Source organism: Xiphophorus hellerii, chromosome 7, assembly GCF_003331165.1.
Source record: "Xiphophorus hellerii strain 12219 chromosome 7, Xiphophorus_hellerii-4.1, whole genome shotgun sequence".
Lineage (NCBI taxonomy): Eukaryota > Metazoa > Chordata > Actinopteri > Cyprinodontiformes > Poeciliidae > Xiphophorus > Xiphophorus hellerii.
The window spans coordinates 23,961,709-23,989,462 of NC_045678.1; the positions used below are offsets into that span (position 1 = coordinate 23,961,709).

At 37.9% G+C, this 27,754-nt stretch overlaps 1 protein-coding gene across 1 annotated transcript; it reads right to left on the bottom strand.

Moving 5' to 3' along the window:
• Positions 1–2,932: 2,932 nt before the first annotated feature.
• On the bottom strand, positions 2,933–27,736 carry nxph2a (neurexophilin 2a). The gene is made up of 3 exons (XM_032567459.1): positions 27,340–27,736; positions 27,099–27,249; positions 2,933–6,801 (listed from the first exon to the last, which is right to left on the bottom strand). The coding sequence occupies exons 2-3, from the start codon at positions 27,141–27,143 to the stop codon at positions 6,055–6,057; spliced, it is 792 nt and encodes a 263-aa protein (XP_032423350.1). The 5' UTR covers positions 27,144–27,249; positions 27,340–27,736; the 3' UTR covers positions 2,933–6,054.
• Between the last annotated feature and the right edge of the window lie 18 nt (positions 27,737–27,754).

Sequence of the window (27,754 nt, forward strand, 5' to 3'; positions counted from 1 at the left end):
ATGGATGTGGATGTTATATTGCGGTGATTTGTCTTTTTTTTGCTGCATGTCTTTTTCAATTATAATTACAAAACCGCTTTACCGGCCTAATCAAAAGGAAATGCTCAGAGACTGCACTGTTAAAGTCCCATTGTAAATGTTAACAACCCCACCCCACCCCCCACCCCACACCTTTTAAAAAAAACACATAAAAGACTTTTTCCCTCTTGTTTTATGTGAATGCGAGGCCCCAGCTCTAATTAAAGTGGATGTGCGGCCGCTCTTTCCTGCTAGAAGAGACGTCTTCATCAGCGGCTTGCTGATCCACGTCCGCCCCTCTCAGCACAGATCCTTCGAAAAGGCCTGATACCATCTCAGCTTCGGGATGCCTCTCCAACCTTTTATCTTTCTCCTTCGCTTTCCTCCACTAACTGCAGTGCTTGAAAGAGAAGCCTGCAGTTGTGCTGTCAAAATTGAAAAATTCTGCTGTCATTTAGATGGTAGCAAATATGCACTGGATGATGCCACGGCAAGAGAAACCTAAAGGGATCTTTCAGTATTTCTGAAGTGCTGAACCTACCTGCTGTTGATCATTTTTGGTGTGTACGTTTAGAAATGCATTTCACTAAATTGGAATGTCACTCAAAAGTAAATTTAGTTCAGTAATTTAATTCAAGGTAAGGATTTAATGTTGATTTTAATGCTTTATGCTTACTGCTGATGAAAACCCAAAATAAAGTTACAGTTCTATATTTTATGATGCCAATATGGAAAATGACTTTTAACTCTAAAATGTTCACATTTGAAGCTCTTTTTTCTTTTTTTTGGACCATGAATGTTCTTGGCTTTACGATCCTTTCCAGGCTAGGATTATTGCAATTGGTTATGGATCTTTTTCTATCACACATTGCACATAACGCTATTAATAACCTTGGGCACATGCAACTCTGACCACCAGCTTCTTTACCAGTGACCTTTTGTGGCTTACCCTGTTTGTGGGGAGTGTTGGATACTGACCACTGGACAACCATCAAGTTACCGTTCTTTCCACTGAAAGAATGGTTGGCTGTATTTGTTTTTTTGCTTTTCTTTTGCTGGTCATATTTTACATTTTTTGTTGAAATGCACATGTATGAATCCAAATCAGTCGGTTCTGCTGGCTGAAGGTAATGGCTAATTTAAGGATAGCCAGAACCAAAGTGTGCTTGTACCTTTTTAAAACAACTCAAATGTAGCTTCGGGGCACTGGTGGCCTTTATTTATTAGTAGCTGGACTGGAAGAAGGGTGGAGTGAGAAGGGGAACCCATGCAGCAAATGGCCTGAAGCAGGAAATCAGAACTGTGTTTGTAACTTCTCCATATTGTCACTTACTCCTGATTTTTGCAGTTTTTGATATGTGGTAATTGGAGATTGGAGGCAGTGCATCTTCAATGTTCTTCCTGAGTGAAACGCATCCCAGTGAAAAAAGTTTAGTGAATATGTAGAATGTAAATGGCAAAAAATCACTGCAATATTTTTCCATTTTCCACTACTATATTTTTGTCCTATGTTTATGCTCACGTCAAACGTTTTATGTTCCGTTCTTAGTCTTTGTTTCACACAGGAGAGTTCATTGGTGCTGCGCTAACTCAAGTTCCTGTCAAAATGTATCACCACTGCTGTAAATGTTTGTCCAGTGTAAAAGTGCAGAAGAATTAATATTCATACAACAGCATTCAGTAGGATATTTCTGAGACTACTGTTGTTTAAAGATGATAGACCAGTTCTTTGTTTTGGACCCTCTCAGATTTTGCTGTTATCATTAGCATCCAGGACCAATAAATCTGGATTTTTACTACACTAAGAAGACACCAGGAGAGTTATCTACTACAGGTAAGATATTATATCTTATGATCTTTTAACAAAACCTAATTTCTGAATCATGACTTTCATCTGAAATCATTTTTTTTTCTTTGGTTTAGAACGGGGGTTTTCTAAGTGAAATGGTTCTCAAAGAGCAACAGAGCTACCCACCTCTCAGTGAATGAACAACTGCATCCCTCTCCCTCAAACTACATTATTGCTATTATTTCTGTAAACTTTTTGCTAGATGTTCCATTCCTACATTTCACTGATGTGGGTTTACCTGCTTTAACTATGTGTAGCAGTACATGATGCAATGTCTCAGTTGCTTTATTTACCTTGCTAAATGTATGAACTACGTTGTGCTGTGAACCCAGTTCATTTAGCCTCCTGGAAGAAAAACAAACAAACAAAAAACTCCTGAGGCTTGACAAACAACATACAAATCCCAACTTTAAATAACAATGTCATGCTTCTTTTTTTATGATTTTTTTATGCATTGTTTGATCCAAACTACATCTCCCTTCTCACTAAAGCTTTAGGCACTAAAAATCAATCTATTTTATCTCTGGCAATGGCATGGTGAAGTTGGGCAAATGTTCAGTTACTTTTTGTGGTTTAGAACAAACTTAGCAATCGATGTCATTACACCTCCACGTGTTACTGGTATTTAAATGAAGCTATAAATTATGTAAACTAATTTTATGGTCTCATAAGTGTGCAGTCTAAACGCCAATACTAAGAGAGGTGAAGCATGAAAACAGAAATACATATCAGCATGGTTTTAAGGGATTTGGATGAGTGCAGCGGGGGAACCTAGTGTGACTTGATGCTGAAGGAGTAGGTGCCTCATCCTGATCAGATAAGAGTAATGGAAGCGAATGAAAAGACCCCTGTCCCTGATGGCCACAGCAAAATGGATGTGCTCCCTGAGGTGTACCTTTGGTATCATCCACGCCTGTGGACACAGATTTATTGCCCATTAAAAAGCTACACCGAAATGTACCTCTTAAAAATGGTGTGTTTATCCTGTTGAGAAGACCTTTCAGGAATGAAACGAGACAACTCTGAGCACCAATAGACCGGGGCAGACTCAGTGTGACAAGATGCTGGGGAGCCAATTTCTTATAAGGTTTAATGCCATAAAGATTTAAAGTGATCTTCAACCATTAAATGTTAACAAAATGAACTTCCTGTGAAAATGAACATGTGCAATCACGCCACACACTGACATTTTTTTTCCTATTTTACAGGAGAGATTTTTAAGCAAGTTTACCCAAGCAGGTAATCAAAACAGGACCAATGTAAAACACAGAAATGGGGAAATAAAGCGATATGTAACAGTTGGCAATAATTTAAACATTTATGTACATGATAATCATGATAAAACACCAGAAATGAGGAGGGGTACACGTTGTGAAATATCCTTAAGGAAAAACTGAAATAAACTGACATAATTTACTTTGAAGCCATAATTAAACACGTCTGGTTGTAGTTACAAGTAGTACACAGCATTGACACGAGGAGTAAAACTAAAAATATCATTTCACTGTAGATTGACTCTGATTTATCATACACCTCACCTGACCAACAAGGTGACAGGATCATTTACAGATGATGGGACCATGAAGTAGCATCGACTGAAATAATTGCAGTGTCATCTGTGGCACATGCCCTAACCTAAAACCCGGGATGTGTGCAAGCAATGCAATCTACAGCTTTCCGTGTGATGGTGCTTTTCAACGAAACCTTTTAAAACTGTCTGGGTGATTGCAATGTCAAAGCACATTACACCGTGTACTGCTAAACTGCTTCTTTTCCACTTTAAGTCTGCCAGCTTAAGCTTGCTGTACATTTGGGAAAAAGCCAGATTTTTCTTTTTTCAAATATATTCCCACTTCTTGAAATCACAGACAAGTTTTTTTTTTCCAACTTCTGCCCATTATCTTTCCTTTTTCAGTCTCTCTCCTCTTGGTGAATAGAAATTCCCAGGCTAATTAAAGCCTATTAAAGACAGGTAATGTCAGGGCTGGTAGCAGGACCATGACAAAGTGCTGATAATTGTCTGCCAGACTCACTAAATCCACCTGTCCTGCAATTATTGCATCCCCCTCCCCTCCTCTCCTGACACATTAATCCACTGCATGGCTCGCTCGGCAGGCTGCTGCCTCAAAGTGCATCCTGCAAACACAGATGTTGGATTTCAGACCAGTTTAGCACACACATGCCTTGGGATAATTGCAGCAATCAACACAGGAGAACTGAAATACATAATAGCGCCTGGCAAAAGTATTTATACCCCTTGGAGTTTTCCACATTTTCTCACATTGTAAAGACAAATATTTGTGTATTTTATAGAGATTTTAAGTGAAGTAGAATCTTTAAAAAAGTAGTGCATAACTAACATAGGAAAGAAACTGTATTTTGTTTTTAAAAAGAATTCTCAAAAGTACTGTCTGCATCTATATTTGGTCTCCTTTACTCTGATACCCCTAAAGAAATCCAGTGCAATCAATTTGCTTCAGATGTTACAAAAACAGTAGGACAGACCAGTGGTAACATAGCAACTGATTTCAGAGATACACAGCTCAGGAGCGAGAATATGTTAAAAGCATTATAACTATTAGTATTACTTAGGGTGAACACTGGCGCAGCACTTGATTGCTCTGTGTGTGGGTTTTGCATGGATACTCTGGGTTCCTCCTGCAGTCTAAAACTGCATATAAGGTTATTTGTTTGCTCTAAATTACCGTCATAAGTGAATGTGTGCATGCGGGGTTGTTTGACTTGTTTGTCTCTGTGTGTTTGTATGATGGATTGGCGACCTGTCGAGCAAAAGCCCACTCATCACCCTTTAAGGTTAACCACATAGAGGAAAAGGATTTATTATTATTATTATTATTAGCTGTATAGTTCACAAATTTGGCCTTTATGGAGGAGCAATTAGAAGAAAGACATTTTTGAAATAAAATCTTAAGGGGTTCCATGTGCAGTTTGACAGAAGCTTTAGGGTTATACAACAAAAAATATACTGTGATCTACATGCAAAATGTCTTCTTGACATAAACCTAAATTACACTATTAAACAAGGTGGTGGCGACATCATGCTGTGGGGAAGCTGCTCAGAGTTGATGGGAAGATGGATGGAAATGAATATTGGGCAATGCTGAAGAAAACCTGAGGCTGGGGTGGAGGTTCACCTTCTAGTAGGACAAGTGCCATAAACATATAATCAGATCTAGAGTCAAATGATGTGGATCACAACATATTCATGTGTTAGAAATCCTCAGTCAAGGTCCAGAAATGCTCTAAGCACAGAAAAAAAGAATTCTAGATTTGCAAAGCTAGTAGACACTCCAAAAGACCTGCAGCTGCTACTGCATTGAAAGAAGGTTCAAGAAGGAATTGATCCAAGGCAGCTGAATGTGGAAAACTTCAAGCAGTATGAGAATGTTTGCAGGGCATTATATGCATTATAAACTTCCAATTGATCTGTGTATTTTGTCATGTGTACACTGAAATAAGTTGAATTAGTAATTTTGATCATATTAATACATATATAAAAAATTTAACAAAAGATGTTCCTAAATATTAATAATTATTCAAATCTTCGAGACACTTATTGAATAATTTTGAAGTAAAAGACTAACCTTTTTGACTTTTCCAAATGCATAAATAGATATCCGCTCTAGTTCAAAGTCAAACTTTTTATTCATTCTCTGTTTTTGTAATACAGTATCCTTACATGAACATTTCATTATTGTATGCCTTTTTAAATGACAGTTTTTTTAGATAATTTTTTAAGATGGATCAAAATCTTGTCATATGTTAAATGATGACTATCTCAATTAGCTGACACAATTTTTTGGCTCCAGCACTGCCAGATCCCAGGTTTGCACTTTTAATTGGTGCAACATTTTGCCCATGGTCTAGCCTTGAAGAAAACATCTGGACAACACACTAATTACATCAGCGAACATGTGCTGTTGTGATGAGGATTTACGCAGGGTTGGGAGCTAGCACTGCCTCTTACTTTGTCAAACCCCTAAAACCAAGTCTCAAAAGACCAAACTGTTTTTTTTTTCTGGATACAACTGCTATATTTACAGAGGTTTTTTCCAAATATTTGAAGTGTGTTTGCCCTGATCGAGTTGACTTTCTGTCAGCAGACTCAGGTGTTCAGGGTTATTTTGTGGACAGAGACCAAAGGCTGTTGCACGCTAAGAGCTAGGTCATCCTGTGGAGGAGTAAGGTGTGTCGCTGTGGTAGTTGTAGTCAGGGCATACCTTCTGCACCAGTTTATAGTCCACACTATAAAAGGCAATGTAGATGCATATGACTTTGAAGGGTTTTGAGCACAGCCATGACACGTGGCTCTGTGTGTGCTCCTGATAGCACACCTTGGACGGGTCAAAGCTGCACAGGGCGGTCTTCTTGTTGCGGTCCGTCTTCTCGTATTCAATGCGACAGTTGAAGGACTTGGTGTCTTTGGTCTCCAGTGTTGACTGCTGGGCGATCTCGAACTCCACAACTTTGGAAGGCGGCACCAGGCTCACAGAGACGTTCCCCATTCCGGTGGAGTTGTGCCGGAAGTAAACGCTAAACGTGCCATTCCCGTGGTCCACGATCTTTCCTGTGATCAGTAGGTTGAGCTTGACTGTCTTGATGTTTGAGTGGAAGTCCCCCCACCCAAACATCTTTTTGAACTTGCCAGTCTTCACGATGGGTCTGCGTTTAGTTCTGGCCTGTGCGCCCTGAACATCTGTCTGGTTAGATAACCAGTCCCAAAAGTCCTCCATGTTCTGTAAATATGTCATTTCCCTCATGTTGCTCTTGAGCTCAGGGGAGCCCTTGGCAAACAAACGCAGGGGGTTGAGAATCCGCGGTCTCACCCCCGTGGGAGAAATCTTCTGTTCGCTATCACTGTCCCTCCACTCGATGAGTTCTGTGGCGCCTCCATGCACTTTCCTGCATGCGACCTTTACAGAACACAAAGGAGAGGTAGAGAGAAAAAAACAATTTTAACAATTTTTTAACAATTTTAAAAACCACTTCTAAGCATAACTTTACAACAATTTGTTACAGATTTAGATGAAGCAATAATCAACAATCTGCCCAAATAATCCAGAATCAGTTTCTCATTAAATGTTGCAGTTTTAATGTGCTGAAACAAATGTTTTCATTGCATTCTATAGTAGATACAGATCTTAGTACTGCATGGGGACCCCTGACTTTCTTTGAGGGGATTACAGCTTATATCTTTAACCTAAACTCATTATTTTAAGCAGAAGAGCCGTGATTGTAGGTTAAACCTCAGCAATATGTCACTATTTATAGCCATTTACCAGTCTGATGAAGGGTTGCCAGAATTGTCACTTTGTTCAACTTTTCAATGAGATCAAGGTCTAAGCTTTGCTTTGGCTATTTAAGGGCTTTGCTTTTTTTTTATTTAAGCCAATCTGTTGTGGATTTAACAATATGATTTTGGTCATTCTCATGTTGAAGGGTCAAGTTCTGCTTCAGCTTAATTTTTTCCCTGACACTCTGGTACCCTGAGGGTCTCTTCTGGTATCCATACAAGTCAGTTTTCAACTCATTTGTAAAAAGAACATTATTCTAGAAGTCTTGGTCTTTGTCTACTTTTTTTCTGGCAAACTTTAGTCTGACCTTAATGTTTGTCTTGGGTGCAAAGATTTTCTCTTGCACACCTTGCCTAAAAGTTAAAGATATAAAATCTTTTTTTGATTGTATAGGAATGTACTTTCATACGAACAGTTTCAAGATACTGCTGTAGGTCCTGAGATGATTTTTGGACATTTCTTGTTGCATCTTGTGGTGTGCTTCTGAGATGAAGCAGTTCAGATGAGGAGACATGTTTTCAGCTCCTTTGAATGTTTCAATTGTGAGAATACATATGAGATGCAGGACATTTTCCTCACTAAAAAGTGCATTTTATCACATTTCCCCCCAAAATGCAATGTCTTTTGTACACTTTATGTTGTTTACATATCTTGAATTTTAGGTATTTTTAAATTTGATATTAAAAACTTGTACAGATAGCAAAAACACAAGCCATTGTAGGGAGTCCAATTATATATTATATATATATTATAATTGTAGGAATCATTCATTTTAATTTATTTTATAATTTGCCTTTTGCTTCAGGGGACCGGAATTCACTCATATGTTGAATTTTCTCAAAAAAAAAAAGAGTATTATGTCTGTATAAATATGCTTTATATCCTGAGCCTTTGAGTCAAGATGATTCAAGTCAGCCAGAATTTTGAATCTCGCACTAATGTCCAACACTAAAACACTCCTTTGTAGCGGCATCACAACATACACCAAGCATTGTACTAATCCAGACTCTGCAATGAACTGCGATCCCTCCTCGCATCTCTCCAACCCTGTTTTTGCTTCGGGAGTGATTTCTGGTCCACTTCAGATAAAGCTGCAGTAATTCACAGCAATAGGCTTAGCTAGTTTTATTAGTAATTAGTAGTGCTCTCTCTCCCCAGGCCCTGTTACAGGGATCACTGAGAGAAGCAGATGTTGAGAGCACACGGCAGCGGCTGTTTGAATCTTCGCTGAAGACGCTGTGCACTACTCCCAGACTAATTATAATTTTGCTGTAAGCCTAACTGAAACACATGTGTACAAAGCTAACAAAGTAGGTCGTCTGGTTCAATTTGTTTTGTCGCAGTCACATTACAAACCTCTCCATCTGACACGTAATAGGGCTGCATGTTTTATAATTACAGCTTCTTTTAAATGCTCCTAATGTCCCACACTGCGGTGGCACCTTAACGCCTAAAGGGGAGGAAAACGACTTGGCTATTTGGGTATGGAATGTGAAATCAATATGTCTGCTACAGACAGTGAGACTGGCCAATCCATCAGCCTGCACAATGCTTAATTAAGACAGTTGCTCCCTGTAAACACGGATGAATGAGGCAACTCTGTAATAATGTTCCTCTGTGTAGTTCACGACAGCCACAGCCATTTAATCGACCAGCCACCAGTGGCAATATTCCCAGCGGATGCTCCTCTTTCAGTAATACCTCAAGTGAGCTCTGCTGTTAATTTGATTGGACTCTAACGACACCAAAATCACACTCACGCCTGGACGTAAAATCTGTGTACTCCCAACAGGAACGTTTCCTCACCCCTGAAAACAAACGGAGAGGTGACTCTCGTTTTCGCCAACAACCTCAAACTGTTTTATCCATTACGTAGTAAGAGTCATGCTGCGCTGCTCCAGAGGTGAAACTAAATTGTCTTTCGTTGTGAATCTCAGGTGAGCTTTGTCTTGGATAATTATAATGGAAATGAGAGAGGAGTTTTAAGTATGATGAGCAACTGGGGAAATTGCTGTGACAACAAGCGGATCAGCGCAGGAATATCTAATACTTAAATGCCTCGGGAGAGATGAAGCACGGGAAACTTGAAAGCGTGTGCCGAAAACACAGGCTTTGCTTTCTCTTCCTCTCTCACTTTCTCTGCTAACACCTTATTCATTTAGGTGAGAGTGTCTGACGAGAAGAATATGAGTGTTTGTAAAAAAAAAAAAAAACGAGGCAAGGTCTGATGAAGGAGAATCTACAAAAGCTTAATTAAGATTTCTTAATCGGTGCAGGCGTGCTAGAGGCATTTCAGGGCGACTTGAAACAAGACATTATTATGATAATAACTGCAGACTTCATTTCAGCAGTACGAGGCAAAGAGGTGGTGGATATCTGTCTCTGTGGTTTGGTTTCTTTCTTTCCCTGTACGTCTAACAGAAACACAAGGAAACATGCACACCGGCAAAGGTTTTCTCTTTTGCACCGCATCATTCAATGTGATACCAGAGCCACAAACACATCATGAATCCTTAGCAAGCATTTCAAGTTAAAATTTAGCATCAGGTGGCACGCACGTTGATTCTCTGTTAAAAAAACAACAGATTCATCAGACACACTCAACTACTGCACCCTCCGGTTTTGTTGGCAATCCCTGTCAAAAGTGTACAACACTTAAAATAAAATGTAGAAAAATCAAGAGCTTTAAGATGATATTTATACCTGTTTAATTGTCCTGTATTCTCTGGTCACATAATGCCATTTTATGGCAAAATCAAGTAACTTTAATAAACAAATCGACTCTGTGTTTAAATGTTCCTATCTGCATCTACTGACCAAACTTAAATCTTTTTTAAATCGACTTGGCCATTCACACATTTATTAGCTCTAGACTTGATTACTGTAATGGACTTTATCTTGGTGTCCCTCAGTCTTCCCTGGTACGACTTCAATGAGTCCACAACGCAACTGCCAGTCTTTTAACCAACACCTCCAGACGTGAGAATATTTGTTTGATCCTGTTTCCATTGGCGTCCTGTCCATTTAAAATTGGGTTTAAAATTATATTGATTGCTTTTAAAGCCATGCCCCATTTTATTTTTCTGAATTTTTAAGTTGTTATTCGGAAACCAGTGAAATATAAAAATATAAAAAATGTATGTAATTACTCTGTGTAAGGACTACTAAGTGTGTGTAAGTTAATTTCACCCTTTGTTGCGGTTTACTTGTTGTTTTTGAGGTATTTAGAAAAAAAAATGTCAGCAATGCTGATGTCTAACTAATAAAGTAATGACTGACTGTTTATGATGCTACAAAAACATCAGTGGACTCACTGATTGCTGAGCTGACAGCCCACTTTGTGATGTGACTTTGTACAGTATGTGCAGTGAGTAACTGCAATCCAATCATTTGGATGGATTTTAATGCTATGTGTGAATTATAATAAATTGTCAGGCCTATTCACCTACTTATTTCTGATCAGCCAGGTCTAAGTTGTATTGGACCAACGTCCCAATTAAAGTCTCAGCTAGGTTTAGCAAACATATGTTTAAGTTTATGATATTAGGACAGAAAATGCCTTCTTGTATCCCTCCCATGCAAACATTTGGCATGAAAATAGTGGTTGCTTCGGAGACTTGGTTTGGAGCAGTTTTCTAACTGTGAGCTTAGGAAATTGTTTCATCTCAATCTTAGTCTCCCCACTGAGTGAGTGTGGTGTGCAGCAAAAACATGAGCCCTTGTACAGCCTCATGGCCCGTGGCTATGAGAAATGGGCCTCTGTGTCACGTTATATTTATACCACCGGGACAGAGTAGGTCAGGGTCTGTTAATTAAGCATTTCTAGAAACTCTGAACAACTTAAAAAAGAAGAATAAATAAAGAAACTCAGTTACCTTGGTTTTATAGGCACTGTTAGGTCTTTAAATAATTGTGCATCCAGTTTGTTTTAACAACAAAACTTCCTGAATGTAAAAAGGGGATGGGAGAGTAAAAAACAGTTATCTCGGTGTTACGAACCAAATTTGTTTTCTATAGCTAATTTGCACAGTCAGTGGGAAGTGGGCATCCCTCAGTGGTCTGAACTATAGAAGTAGTATAAGAAAAGATTCTCATATGCTTTGATAAGTTAATGAGACTGAAGCTGGTATCTGATTCACAGCTTCCGAATAGTCACTAAGAAAAGGGTTTATTTTAACATCTCAGTCAATATTAAGGACTATAGATTTCTCAGTATTTACACATTTTATTTTATAAACAGTGTGACATTTTAATAAGAAAATGCTTGAGATAGGCTTGGTATATTTCATAAGTTAGTTGCAATCATATGCCATTTCTTTAACTTTCAGAGAAAGTTAAAGAAATGGCATTCAGAGAGGAAACAAGAACAGAAACAGAAAAAAATGTGAACCATTTGTACACATGCATATCTGAAAGGTGAAAGAATCTTCCTTAACAACATTCAGAGAGGACTTTCAAAGCCAAGGACTCTCTTGTTGTATTAGATGAAGAAAAATACATGTTTATTGTTCAATTCCAGTTGCATCTACAGGCTTTCATCTTCACAAGCACTTATTGTAGTAGGTCTGTTTTAAATTATTTCATGTTGGTCAGAAGTGCATTCTCAGCTGAACAAGACTTTGTTAGTGTAGCTTTGTTTTTAGATTATTTTCAAGATAGTGCTTATACAGAGTGTTTTAAAGTGCTCTCACTGTTTGCATTAAACAAAAATAGATAACGCTGCATAAATCCTAACATAATTCTATGAAATGTGTATCATATTAAATGCTTACAGGGTGCATATCACTTTTAAAAAAATATGCTGCATTTTCTGTGTTAGACAGGCATTTCTTACTGAATAAAAAAGCAAATACAGAAAGCATAGTGTGTTTGTTTTGTTAAATTTGAAAGCTGTTTTCTGTTCGCTTTTGATTTGTTTTGTTAAATTTGAAAGCTGTTCTCTTCACGTTTGATTTAGAGACATAAGCACTAAAATTCACACAGTTGCCTGAGCACCAAAGATTCGCACAGTGAGTCGGGATGAATCAGCTTTGACGTTTGTCTGTAATAAGCATTAAGGAGCTGGCTGCCTGTTTGTCCCGTGGGTAGACATATCTTTTAGAGCCCTGACATAAAGGTAATTGCCACAGCGACCAGAACTAGCCTCTAGAAAGTTATTAAGAGGCCAGTGACATCTGGCCTCTGCATCATGTGAAAAGATGCCATTAAAGTGTATTTGCAACAAGAAGCTGGCTACATTGCGCTCAGCTGTGATGGGTGTAGGCCTAGGGCCATGGGAGAAGTGGTGGTGCTGCTTATGATGGCAGCCACAAAAATGTGTGGCCCAGTTATCAGTTTGGCCTGTGATTGGTTTGCAAGAAACTGTTTTTGTTTAATTAAGATGCTGCCTCTGTAACAAAAATAATCAGTTTGAATTTTTCATACTGGATTTTTTCCCCCCGCACATAAGGCAGGGATATGTGTCTAGGGGAAATTGGTTTCAGGAATTTCTCACAATAAACAAAATGGGCAATTAACCTGCTCATCAGTGCAAGCACAGTAGTCCCAATCATGCACCTCGCTGTTCTTCATGGATTGATCTGTGCAAATTGACCTCTCTTAGGTGGTGCAATTCATTTCTCTGCTAATTTTCTGTGTCCAAAGCTTCATTAACTTGATGTGTTTCTGCGTTGTAAAAATCTGGACACTTCAGTAAAACTGCACCACCTTCACCATTGCCTGTGGTAATACCTTTCCAGCACCACCGAAACACAACACCTGTCAGCTGCTCAGGATGGTGCTGTTAGCATTAGGTCACAGATTGACTGCAGCATCTTGCTTTCAAGCATCCAACATGACAAACGGCTCAGCTGACATTAAAACCACCACAATCTCCCACCTGCCCACAGACCTTCCCATGCCATCTTCTTCCTGATGTTACGGGGCATATAATTTGTAATGATTCACATCCAGAGCTGGTTCCAGGAGAGGAGGCCCCTGAGGGGCTTTGGGAGCACTGAGCAAAGAGCCTCCGCCCTGCCGAAGAATAGATTGGTGCTCTGATCGCTGGAACAGCCTCACGCTCCAGAGCCATCACTTTTAATCAGAGGCCGGCCGGGGAAATACATGGCAGGTGCTTCAGCACTGTGGTGGATCGCAACAGCAAATCCACACCGGGGGGCGCCTTATCAATCACAGAAGGCTACCGTCAGTGTGTGCGTGAGCATGCACCATATCTGTTGCCCTCCAGTATGATCCTTCAGGCCATTACCACCTGACCTCTGTGAGAATGAGACAGCTTAGTGTCTGCACTCAACCTACAAATCCTAATTCACACTAATATGTGATCAATTTGAAATCAATATTGACATAATTTAATATAAATTGCACTTTATGTAATCAGGTAACGTTAAATCAGACTTGATTTGTTTACGTCTGATCTGTGTCTAATATCAGTGTTGGCGTTAGGTCCTGCCAGATTTTATGGCTGTTTAGGATCCCTGCTGACCCAAAAGAAACATGAAATCAATTAGGACAGTTTTAGAACTATTATGTACATATTAGTAAAACCTTAATAGTTTATAAATTACATTAAGACTTGGTATTTAAAAGGCAAATATACTTTATAACCTAAATATTTGAAGTATAAGACAAAACTTTCTTTCCATAAAGTTTATTAAGTAGGAACATGCTTTTATTATATGTTAAATCAATAAATCAATCTCATAACATTCCCTCTGCATGTTTAACCATAATAATGAGAAAGTATTTAACTGCAGTCGTGTTTGGGTGTATATCAGTATGTCACCTCCCCACGACCTTTAAGTAATTGGTATACTAATTTCAAATGTACGTTGAGCATGAGATAAGTGTTATAAATGGTGTCTGTTATACTGTAGGACACATTAATGTAAAATAAACCATTGCGGTGATATTTATTTGGAGTCCTGCACTGACAAGTTTGCACAGATCAGACTATCAATGCTGGTCAGAACAGGAGCATAATTTACAGTCCATGTTTATGCTGCCAAGATTTTAATGACTTTACAGTTCTAGTCAAGCAGACTGGGCTACCAACAGAGACCTTTACAATCCTTCAGTTGGGAGCTGGTTCATCAGGTCTTCACACTACTGCTCTCCGAACATATTTTGTCATACAGTCAGTTTAAGTCATTAATTTGTAACTGTAAAATAGTTGTGTTAAATGCAGCATACAAAAGAGACAAAGAATGGACAATTTAAAAATATATTATACATATAAAATATAATACATTCTGCTTAGGGCCTTATTAAGCCAGCTCTATGACAACTACCATGTAACATGTTGTAACGGTAGATGAGAGGGGTATAATTTAATACAAAACACAGTGATGTGATTAAAAATAAATTATATATAAAAGACGTGTATGTTGACTTTAAAAAATAACTGCACATATGGTTTTGCTTGATTGTGAAGATTTTGTGTCTAAGTAAATTTAGACACAGAAGGTTGTTTTTTAATTCCTCTGAAAATGAAAAACTAATAAGATCATCCAGAACTTAGAAGCTCATCTGGGGTTTGAGCAATAGCCCAAAACTAAAAGTACAAAGCCCTTAAAAGGCACAACATCCACTTCTAATAGGTACCTATAATTCAAATAGTGCCATGTTAGTACACACTACTTTTTGTATTCAGTTATTTGCTCCTTTCCAACCAAAGTGTATAAAGTGACCCTGTGTCACCAGGCAGTCCAGACTGGCTTTATTGGTGGTTCTCAGTGATGCTACATATTCTTTTCTGAGCAAGTACGCCTCACTCCACCTTCAAGAATCTCTTGAAGACTCATTTTTGTAACGAGTACCACCTCTCCTAACACCTCAAACACAGCAGATCATACCTCACCTTTCCATTTTTGCACCTCATTCTCAGCCTTAATCAACATTTAAATGAATTTTGCACCTAATGCTAACTTTATAGTAATTCCTTATTTTTTCTTCACTAAGGCTTAAACGTTGGTTTTCACCAGTACATCCTGGAAAAGACAATGCATAAAATATAAAACTAGAGACTGGAGGCTTTATTATTGTAGTTTATTTTTCAGAAAGTAAGAGTCAACAATGTTCTTTAAAATTTATTATTTTGACATGTCACCTATCTTAAACTGTTTTACAGATGGTGTTTAAAAGTGTAAACATTATTGCATTTTAGAGCCACAATAAAACAAAAAAAAAATCTCAGGACTATGAAGCAGAAGTAAACTGCAATAGGTCTTTCCATTGTTTTTCATGTTACTTTAGGGCACAAAAAGAGCTTCGAAGCCACTAATACAGAAACACACGACCATACCAACATTATCATATCCTAAAAAATGTAACAGTAGGCCATAGTTATTGTTTTTGTTTGTTTCCCACTTTTACTTCCACAAAGTACCATAAACTCTCTGGGTAAGATGCCCATCAAATCATTTGTTCAAGTGCACACATTGAATATGAAGACTTTGAAACCACTCAGGTTTTCTTTGGAGACCATTGTGTTATGCATCGGTCCTCTAGTCTAATTTTCTGTACATAAAGTCGTCAACCACGTTACACTTTCAGCATTGTTCCCTCCTGCCGTGTGATTTTTTTTTTTTTGCATATTTCTCAAATATAAGTGTTGAGAGCTGCAAGTCTGAACACAACTGAAAGGAAAGGTTTTAAAAAATATCTGCCCTTTAAAAATTGAGTCAACCATCAACATGAGCAAGCAGGCCTGAGCAAAATTCTGTTTCTATATCTTCCAGAGTTATTGATCTCACTCTCTTCTGAAAAGGTTGTCAGGTTCACATTCTTCATTGAGAACTTTTGTATGCTTATTTAGTTCTTAAGTTTTAAATTTAAAAAGTATGTATTCTTCAGCTGAGTTATTCTGGTGTCAAAAAGTGTATTCAAGCAGCATTTTCTGTAGAGGACTTTTTTTGTGCCCTCCTGTTGTCACTCAAGGCTGTTCTGTGATTAGCATAAATTATGGCATGTAACTTAACCCTCCTCTGGCTACCATAAATCTTACAATGTGAGTCATTAGTCATGTTTACAGTGTCAGTGCAGCTCTGCTCTAGCTCAATCACAGAATTCAGTATTTTTCTTCTGCGTCAGAGCAGTCTGACTCAAATGATGCCAAGCCTCATCTCATTTGGACATTGACAAACTTGACTGCTCCAATGGGTGTTGACTTCATACTGAAACATTCTGTATCATTAGAGAGCCACTCCCTTCAAGAAGTGATGCACTAAACTCAACAAATTGCTCACAGTTTCTCCCCTTGCAATGAATACGCTGCATGCATAGACTTGTGGAAATTCTCTCCACTGTCCAATAATAAAGAGCTAACAGTACAGCAGGTGTTTTTTGCTCCTTTGTCACCCTGTTGCACTAATTTGTATGCATCTTGGGCTTCAGCAGTAAACAAAGATACTCATTACTCAGTAAATAATGCTCAAGCATCATCTTTACAATGCATCTGATACTGCAGCATAAATGCAGTTATATTCAGTAAATTAGAATATGTGTTTTGAGACTGCTTTGGTCAGATTAAATGTATATTTGAAAATAAAGGAGCTAAAACACACTTCCAAGATGCCAAGACTTAAGATCAAATTTGTTCAGTTGTGCTAGTAAATTCACATAATGTCTAAATTCTAATTCTAATAGTAATAATAGAAAAATTGTTAAAGGAAACTTGAACAACTAAAACTGCTTCTGTTGTCAGTACTTTCATCATATCCCCAACACCGTAACAAACTGATGTTTAGCTAGAGTGAAAGAGACAGGTGACATAAATAAAACAGCTCCAAATGAGTGAGCGAGTGAGAAGAGACAGGGAGAGGGCGCTGCAGTGAAGGTGTGCGTAGGGGTGTGTGTGGGGGTGTGTGTGTGTGTGTGAACCGGCTCTCGGAAAACAGAAAGGGTGAGAAAACACAGCTGATATGAGTTTATTGATGTTGCAGAAAATGAGTTTCTAAACTGCTGGCAAATACAAACACAATTTCAAAACTGTAATGAAATTCTGTCATTGTGTTGTACAGATGTTAAGTTGTAGTCAAAATATTAAAATATTCTAAACAAGAAGGAAAAGACAGTAACCTTCACTAGCATAATGGTGTTGTAAAGATATTAACTTGTGTCAAATTCTATTATTGTTATAAACCAGCCAGTATTATTGAATCCTTAAAAATCAATCTAAAGAACGAATTCTTTAACTTTTGACTGAGGGATTTTCATGATATACCTAAAGAAGAATTAGGAAACTTCTGTTTTTGTATCAGGATAAGAGTCTATGAAGAACAAATGCAAAGATTATTCAGCACTTGAACTTGAAAGATCGATGAGAGCTAATCACTAATAGAATCAGAAATTACATCTATTTTTAATTAAACAATCAATCCTCATTAATGTTTATTTAAGAAAGTGAAACATTCTCTTGCACCAAACAAAGATAAACAATCCTAATTAACTGATTAAATAGCCTATGCAATAATTTTTAAAAGGGTAACATTTTCAAGCCTGGAAATTAAATTGGTAATCTAATAAATAAAGAGATGTATTTTTCAGCTCTCTAAAGTCCAGCTCCATTCCCAGAGGGCCGGTCTCTCTCTGTTCCAACACATCTGATTCAAATGATCCAAGTATCTTCTCTGCATGTCAAAGTTCTATAAAGGTCTGCAAATGAACCATGATTTGATTCAGGTGTGTTGAACAAGGGAAAGAACTAAAAAATGCAGGGTACTGACCCTTGAGGCTTGACTTTGGACACCTTTGGCCTAAGGAAAGTGATTTTATGGCCTAGTTCTAAGTTTTATTCTATACTTGAAACCAAAGTTAGGAAAAAGAATACTTTTAATCTTCAGAACTAAGGTGGATTTATCAAACTTTCAGAATCAAATAACAGCTACATTAGGGAAAACTTTTCTTTGGTCCAAATCAAGCTTTACACCAATTGTGAAACGTGTGGAATCTCTGCAGGTGTGCAGTTTTAAATCGCCTTTGTCTTCCTGTTTGGTTAACAAAGAAGCTGTCACACAAAATGCTGTTCAAAATGGCTGGAAAGCGCTCTCAATATGACCAAAGGAAACTCCCTTATATAACTAGATAAGCTGGAGGATTCTTCAGAGTACAACTGGAGGAAAACAAAACATAGCGTTGCAGAAATTTGTATTATTAGTATATCAGAACAGCCAATGATGAAGCACATAAAACCAGTTCCAAAGTCTTAAAACTGCCTCCCTGGATCTCAGAAAAAATATATATCAAAATACTTGTTTTAGCTTATAAAGCACTGAATGGCTTAGCACTGAAATATATTGACGACCCATTGTTGTTGTTGTATCAAACTTCCAGATCATGCAGGTGTTCTGGTTCTAGTTTGCTTTGAATCTCTAAAATCAGAACCAAAAGTGGAGAAGCAGCATTTATTTTATGATCCATAAAATAAATAAATTTCTGGAAACCTAAAAAAAATATGATGAAAACATTGACTGACCCATTTGCTTAGAGTTGCCTTTAATTAATGATATGTGGGACCCTGAATAATTCTAGTCTTTATTCCAATATTTCTGATGATTTCGATGTAAGCATTTGAGAAAATGCAATGTGCTGTTTATGTCTTAATCGTGTAAAACATCTTGTATTGCCTGCTGCTGAAATTTGCTGTATAAATAAAGTTGCCTTGCTTTACTAAGTAAGACAGATTTGCTTCTCACATATTCACAACCAATATTAAATTAGAGTGTATTTATGGCTTTCTCCATTTCTAAATCAGTAAAATAGTATACTGGTATAAGAGGGACTTTAATGTGTCCCTCTTATACCAGAATAACCCTGTGGCACTATGACACTATGGCAAATTAGGCTTTTGATGCATTCCTCAGGTTTCCAGACTGCAGCTCGGACCCTGTGTGGATAAGAAGTTTGCATTGACTCTCGTTAAGTGAAGTCTTTATGTGTTTATGTGTGCACTATCATGTTTTAGTGCCCAGTCTCTTTTAGTTTTATTTTTAATCTGCACAATGGTGCAGTGGTCATAATTGTATCAAATAAATGTATATTTATTGATTTTGCAATGCAATATTTGTGAAGATTTCAGCAAATTTGTCATTGCATCTGGATTGTAAATATATTTCTACAAAACAAATTTAAATCAAAACTTTCTTCAAGCATTCATAACTATGCTGTTAAAATAAATAAAAACATACCTATGTTGATGATGCAAATAATCCAGCTTAATGACAACTGACTAACATTTTAATTATAACACACTTTTAAGATATTCTTCTTCACGTCCATTTGTGAATTAACTGCGAAAGGCCCTGCGGGTGAAAATGAGATGTTACCCAGCGTTGCTCAGTGTTGGAAATTTAAATGTAGCGATGCTGTCGGATGTTGGGGAAGTGTTAACGAAGATCCTGGCAGGAGAGGAGGAGTCAGCAAGTGGCGCGTCTGAGAAGAGAGCCTCCAGGTAATCTGGAAACTCGCCGTTATCTCGGCACTTGTCATACGACAGCGGCAAAGCCCTCGACACTTCACTTTCAGGCAGCCGTTACCTTTCAGTGCATCATCACTTTCATAATCCCCTTACATGGTCAGAGCACTAACTCTGTGTGTAGGCTCCTGACACCTGCCGCACACCTCTGGATTTCTGATAGCAGGGATTGAAGGGGATAATACCGCAAAGCATTTAGGACTCAGTGCAATTATCTCTTAACACCTTGCAACAATAGTAAAAGCACTTGTAAATCTTTGTAGTTAATACGAGAGGAGGAAGTGTGTTTTTATTGTTTGTTACTTCACTGGTTTTCAAATTTCGACCATAAAAAAACGTCTGAGCATTTCTTATTTGTGTTTCTGTGACAACTACCGTTTATCATTTTTGCTCTTTTCAATACTGTGCCGAAAATGATAACAGTTTTTAATGAAAGAAAAAAAGAAAAAAAATAGGGGGCTGTTTTGTTTGATTTGCTCAAACGTACATCCGCTAAATTTGACAGAGCAAATGTTTCCATTCTCAAAGCTGACTGCGCCGCGTCTGATTTCACAGAAAACAGCTCCCTTTGAAGAAGAAACAGGAGCTGGCAAGACGCTGCTTCCTTTCTCTCCGAGACGCTCTGAAGACAGGTACATCACACGAAATACACAAAGACACTAGGAAGCTGACAGAGCTTTGTTAGGGCTGAAAATGACAAGCCGCAAAAGAAAGGCCTCAAAAGCTTAGCGGCAGCAGGAAATGCAAAAGTGGGAATAATCAGAGGGGGAGATTTATTGTACTTATTCTGAAGCTGTCACACCTTGCCTTTTTACAGAGAAGCCATGCACTTTTTAATTAAAGAGGTCAATCATTTTCCTGAGCTCTGACATGTGGTGTGATTGCCTGCTACAGGACCGAAGCGGGTGGTAATTAAAAACTCTACACGTCAGACAGTAAAAAGGAGAAACCGTTTGCTTGTTTGAGTCACAATAAGTGAGAGAACAGTTATAAATCAAAGAATGGATTTTGAAGAAATTGATCCAGATTCCAACTTTTCACACTTTTTTCACACCTCTAACTATTTGGGGCCAAGTTAAAACATTTAACAAATAAGTTCTGGAAGAGATTGGAATCAAATTTCTAGGAATTTTTACGAAATTCAGAAAACTAATCTCCTAAATCACCATCTCCTAAGCTTTCATAGTTTCATACAACTTTCTTCTGATGAGCAAAATTGTTTTAAAGCAAACCAATGCAGAAATCATAGCAAGGCAGGCTATTCTATCGTGCTGACGATCAGGAAGCAAATATTTTAATTTAAAGGAACCCAGACTGAAATACAATGTCACCAACAATAAAAAAAAAACTAACTGGTTTTACTTTTTTTTAATCTTTCAGGCAAAACAATAACTTAAAGAAAGAAAATATGTGAACCCAGATCCATGTTTGCTGGACCTAAACAGGTTAGTACTTTTCCTTTTATAATATCTTGCTACTTTCTGTTATTGTTTTCTTAATCTTGTGTTTATCTTAACTTTAGTTGTTGTTTTTCTTAATCTAAATACATCATACTCGGTTTTTATGTCAGTCCTTGACTGAACAGGTACACACTATGAGCCTTGCTAAATGATTCATATCCACTGAAAATGTTGATCATAATAAAATCCATCTATATGTTTTCTTGAAATGTATGTGATAGACCAAAACCAACTATTGCATAATTGTGAAGTGGAAGGAAATTGTGCAATATTTGTTACAAATCCAAATCTGAGAAGTGCTCTGTTTACCTTGTAGAAGAACTTTCACTTGGATCTCAGCTGCAAACCTTTATGTTTCCACCAGATTTAGAAATCTTCTGACAGAAATTGTGACAAATTCTTCTTAACAAAACTGTTCAAGTTCAGACTCGATGGAGCTCATCTGTGAATTTTTACCAATGTTTTTCTTTTGGTTTTTGGTCTGGGCTTTGACTGGGCCATTCTAAAGTATATGCTTTGATCTAAATCCTTCTGTTGTCGGTTTTACTTTATGTTGCTGTCCTGTTAGAATTGCGATGCATTTATTTAATCTGTCCCAACCAGCTTCACTGTCTGCTGAAGAAAAACACCCCCATAGAATGATGCTGCCACCACCATAATTTCATGGTAGTGATGGCATGCTCATGGTGTTAATTTTCTACATTGCATTGTATAATGTATTGACCAGAAAGTTGTCATTTGTTGCTGTCATTTGACTAGCATAGTAAACTGCAGATCGGATGTTGTTGTTTTTTTCCCCAGCTTAACTTCTAAATGCAGTTAATTGCACTGGATGCCAACTTTTCAGACTTTTATTTGAAAAGAAAAAAAATTAAATCTTTGACTTTTCTTCCCCTTTCAAATTATGCACTATTTTGTTTTGGTCATCACATAAATGATAAAGGCATACAACGTAAATTATTAAAATGAAAATTTTATTTTGTTGCAGCCCGGCTGAAAAAATAGAAACACAGCCAACAGTCTGTTAAAGAGTAATAGTTCCACATCAGAACATCCTGCCTGTTTTTGATTTTGCAGAGCTGTAATGACGGAGCCATAAGGTAGCAGAAGCTCCCGGTTTAACCCGCCTGAGGCTGCACAACGGCTATAAAAATTCATAGCTTTGGACCTAGACCACAAATCTCAACAACACATTTAACATAATGTTTCCTGCACCAGGAACACCAGCTCATATATGGCTCAAACAAAGAATCATCTGCATTTGAGTTCATCCCGAATAGGGGTCAACGACGCACCTTTAAATTTTTGCCAGTATATTTTGTGACTTTTATTGTAACGGTGATAAAAAATTAATTAAAATTCATGACAGAACTTTTAGTCAGAGCCTCATAAAATCAAACACTGCTCTAACAATAAAGCTTACCAGTTATATTATATTATGTTATATTTATAAAGCAGTAATATTCACCTGAACTATTTAATTCAGTCAGAGCTTGCAAACATCCCTAGTTAGAGATTAAAAAGACTAATTATTCATCAAAATATAGGTTTTCTTTTTTTTTTAACGATAACGATAAATGACACAATAATTGCCAAACAGCTCTCATCAAAAGAGCAGCAACTGCAAAAATAATCATTGTGTTAATAACTGTTTGGCTCAAGTCTTTAATGGGCCTTCCAGTTTCCAGATTAGCGTTTTTGTCAGCGCAAAGGGCAATTGTGTCACAGCGATCAATCATTCAGAGCTTCTGTCTCTTCATTCGGAGACCTTTAGCGAGGATTCATCGCCGCGTTGGTTGTAAATGAGGATGGAGAAAGGAACAGCTTGCAGGGATCCATACAGTAAAAGCGCAACCTGTTGTGGCTGCGGGCTGCATTTGAGGGATTTAAGCCTCAAAAACGACAACCTTTTCCCTCACAGAGGTGATGAGCAACATGCGGGCCGAGGCCCGGCAAATGCCACAGACGGGTATTGTTTATGAGGGATTATCAAGTCAAGCCTTCTGGCTGGAAAGATTGTGACCCCAATATGTGCACAGATACACATCAGCACCATGTAAGCTCCGAAATGATTCCTGGAAGGCTGCGCATGCATACATGCCCTCTTCAACTCCGTCAAATCCATGTTTTAATCACTTCCACAGAAATTTTCACTGGCCTTGCCTTGCCCATTTTCTCTCACATTTTTTCTCTCTCCACCCAATTTCTCTGGTGGCTTTTTGAAGACTTAAGTTCTTCTCATTTTTCCCCTCCCCGCTCTCTTTCTTACAAGGCAAATCCTGGGAGAGGTTGATGTGAAGACCAGGCAGAGCAGGGATGTGAAGAATATAAACACATTTTTTTTATTGTCCAGGGGGAGGAAGGGGGGGTGTGTGTAGTGCAAGTGTGCAAAAGGGTTGGGCGGTGGGGTCTGTAAAAGAGACGAGGACCTTATCACAGCCCAGCAGCTCTGTAATTCGCCACCATGATAAAGTGGCAGCGTGGAAAACCTTACAAGGCTGGCACAATCCAAAGACGGATTAGGTTTTTCTGACATAAGCTTCCTGAAAAACTAATCAATCAGCCCGTGCAGCATTATCAGGAGCGTGAGATTAAAGAGCTGCTCCTAATCCCCCCAACTGTACATTTTATTACACTTCCCAGTGTTAAGTTGTCTTTAAATATACAGTAAATAAATAATAAAATCAAACCTAATTGAGCATGGGCAAGGGAAAGAGGGTTAAAAGGTCCTTAGAGAGGGAATTTGTGTGGAATTTGTGTTTTGTTACGAAGACACGGATAAAAGTGTTGTCCTTGCTGGAGCCGACTGACTTTGAAAGGACCGTCGCTCTCTCTGCCGCTGCAGAGAAAATAAGGAGCACAAACTGCTTTTATTTAAATAAACTAGTGGCAAATACTACATTCGGTTCGAATTCTGCCCTCCTTCATCTCCTGGTGGAGAGATAAATCATCAAACAGCCAGGGGCATTTTTGACGTGGCTCAGTACCCAGGGTGTCACTCTGTCAGGGGGCAGCATGAACACTCCGTACACTGAAATGGACTTTTGATTCAAGGGCTACTTAACTTTTTTTATTATTATTCATATTCTTTAGTTATTATGTATTTCTGTAACATGTCCACTTTGTCATTGAAATCTACAATACCAGTTTGCGTAATTCTAGACTACATAATATGTTTTTCTCTTAATGCCTGAATTTATTTACAATTATATAGGAATCTAAATAATGTAATTTTTCAATCAAACAGATTCTAGATTAATGTGAAAATTGTGCATAAAATAAAAAAGATTTAGATATTTAGTTTTGGTTAAGTTTAACTTTCACATAATTGGGTAAAACTCTCACATGGCAGCATGATAATCAGTGTGTTGAAATTATCTTAACAGGCATGAATCTTATGCAACTACGCAGCCTTACAGTTTGAGGTGACTGTCGCAACAATAGTCTGCAAGGGGTTAAAAATCTAATTTTAGATTCAAGAAAACGTTGATTGATCTGTGAAAACAGAAAAAGAGCAGTTTTAATTTTTAATTAATTAATTTATTTTTTGCATTAACGTAACAACGATTGAGACAAGCATGAGAAGCATGAAACCCCTAAAAGGTTAAGGGGTGCAGAAAAAAGGAGCTCGCCCGGGGCCAATTACTACACGAGCTGCTGCCATTGCATGCAACACACGTAGATAGATAAATAAATAAAAGCTCACAACTACTGCCAAAAGCTTTGAGAAATCACTTGTAATCCCTTAAATCACTGCACATCAAAGTTCGATGGAAGAACCGCAGGCATGTCACAGTTCCGAAAACAAAATGCATCCAGGCTTCTTTCTTCACTCTGATCTAACCTTATTTATTTACTTTTTAAACACAGACATGTATATATATATATATATATATATATATATATATATATATATATATATATATATATATATATATATATATATATATATATATATATATCCTTTAGGTGACACAGGAGGTTAACACTGTCACTGATCCCATCAGCATGGGCCTCGTTGAGCCTTTGTTCCAACATATCCTGGCTATAACATCTCAAGCTGGTAAAGTCTTTGTCAATGTCTCTTCATACCTAATCCTAATCTGAGTTTTAAAAGCTACACATTCCACTGTGAGAAACTCTGTGGGAGTAGAGTCACGACAAGGCAGGCAGAGGGGAAGACAGCAGAGAGGCTTTAATAAGTTTCGTCTTCATCTACATTGTCCTGTTGTCATTGAGCTGGGGATAAGTGCAGCAGATGTCACAGGGTAGAACTCATTCTCCCAGGATGCCTTTGACCCTCTTATTTGTCCCTGGGGTTTGACAGAGATGCTGGGACCGGGCTTACTTCTTCTCCACTTGAAGCATACGTAAAGTGAGTGGGAGGACATGGATGAATTCCTAGTTGTCCAAAAGCAACGTAAAATTTTAAGTATTTTAAACTGAGCATTGCTGAATCCTATTACAGCTTTGGCTAGGTTTCGTTTTGTCTATTCTATTACCTTTATACATAAAGATCTTTAAAGTTCAGTTTCTTTTATGTTTTCAGTGAATCTCAGCTGGGTTTTTTTAGCCTACAAAGTTGAAGTAATATTGATAAAGTCTAAAATTTCCCCAGTCAGACATTTGTGGGTGTCCTGGGAGGAAAGCCACCGAGGCATATAAAGAGAGCCTCCCCAGGGAGGTGGCCTGCCTATTTCTCTCTGGAGGCGCAGCTCCCAACAGGCTCAGTGCTGATTACAACAGAACAGACAGCCTTCTGCTGCTGCTGCAGCTGCACGGTTCAAGGCTATCTTTAAAAGAAGCCCTCTTTGAGGATTGAGCACAGATGTGAAGAAGTTCTTCAATCCGATGGCATTTCGTGTTCAAGTCCGATCATGGAAAGGGGATAATCAGGATAAAACCAACAATGATAAAAAAAATAATACAATATATGAAGGAAAAATCTAGAAAGGACACATCAGCAGATGTTCATCAAAGAAGCGAAAACCCTTTGAATTTCCCCAAAGATCACAATCTTTCTTTATAGAGATTAATGCAATAAAAATAAAATTACACTAAGGGAAGATTATATCAAAAAAGCTTAGCGCAATGAATTTCTAGTAAAGCCGAAATAATTTTCCTTGCACTGACGTAAGCCTTATGTGAGTTACAAAGAAGAAGTAGCAAAAGCTTTACAAGAAATCCCCTTTTCTACTTTAATCTCTTATTTGAATGTGTCCTTTTAAAACTCTGGCTTATTTTGTTCTATGCTGGAGCAAATATATTTACCAAATGTTACCAGTTCGACACAAAGGTTCCAACTCACAGCTGGGACCAAAAATAAATCTTACTGAAATAAAGGAGGTGTTTTAGGTCAGGCTGCAAGTCAGAAAAAAGACATGAAGTCAGCTTGATGGAAAATAAGGAAACTCGGCAAAAACACACAAAAAAAGGACTTATCTTAACATGTTCTCAATAACATTAATTTATATATATATATATATATATATATATATATATATATATATATATATATAATTCACAGAATAAATGGGAAAAAAGTAAGAGTAATTACAAATATATAGCATTTAGATGTTATTTTTACAGAAACGGCTATGTGAGGTGTAGGGAGTTTACTTCAATGTCTGATATTTTGTAAGCAAGTGATAAAGACTACAATAAAGTGATAGTATGTATCTATAAAGCATGGGACTCAAGCGTGTAGTTTTTCTCTAGTTTCTTTTACGTTCTTTCTGAAATGCTGAGACTTGAGCAATTCAGTAATAAGTGCCTTCAGTCAAGACTAAAATTCAGCACAATTTGTAAAACTGAATAGGAGGTTTGTGGTCTGCCGTTGTTATGTGTTATTTAGCCAAATCTGTTCGATGCAGTTTCAATAAATTCTAATTCAACACAATGAGGGCTTCACAGACGAAGTTTCAAAGTGCAACTTCAAGAGACAGAATAGAAATAAACTACTCAGTCACCCCAGTACTCACCTGGTGCAGGAGAAAAAACAACAATAATGTTTGCAGGGCTCTCATCTTCAGCGACTCGTCAGTTTTATTCAAGATGAGCGGCGGTTAAATCCTCTCTGAAAGACTTGGAGAGGAGAAGACGCGCATGCCGCTGAAACATCGCTGATATCACCTGCAATGAAAGTGGAGAGATTTACCCAAAAAAACCCCTCAGTAATAGAGGGTTTTATTTGTCCTTACTGTTCTGCAAATTTACAGATACCTCGCGCTGGAATCCTTCCTGTTCAATCCAGCAAAGAGTTCTACAATCCTCTTTTAACGTCCCCGTCTCTCAGGATGCTGGAATTTCCTCTAATGAGGCGTCTTCAAACAGCGACTTAGTTGTCTAAGTTTCAAATCCCGCGGAACAGTTTTCTTCTTTTTAAATCCGGAGCGATTTGAGCAAGAAGTTGTCTCTGTGCGCCGTGAAATGCTACCAAATGAGTCCCGTACCGCCGGTGCCAAGACTGCGGTCAGTCAAGCAGACCGTTCCTTCAGCTCTACTTGATTCCAGTGCGCAAAATCCTCCGCTGCGCGCCTGGAGACTCTAAGGTCGGCGCGCATCTGCTCAGAGTCTCAGTACCTGAAGATTCACCTCTGAAAGTCTCCCCCTCTCCTTTTTAAAGACATAAGTAAGA

What these genes read in the sequence shown, in the direction of transcription:
- nxph2a (XM_032567459.1), bottom strand. Translation starts at nt 27,143, where the DNA reads ATGAGAGCCCTGCAAACATTATTGTTGTTTTTTCTCCTGCACCAG. An exon ending in TGTTTTTTCTCCTGCACCAG is followed by an intron (nt 6,802 to 27,098) that starts GTGAGTACTGGG and finishes TGTTCTGTAAAG; the next exon opens with GTCGCATGCAGGAAAGTGCA.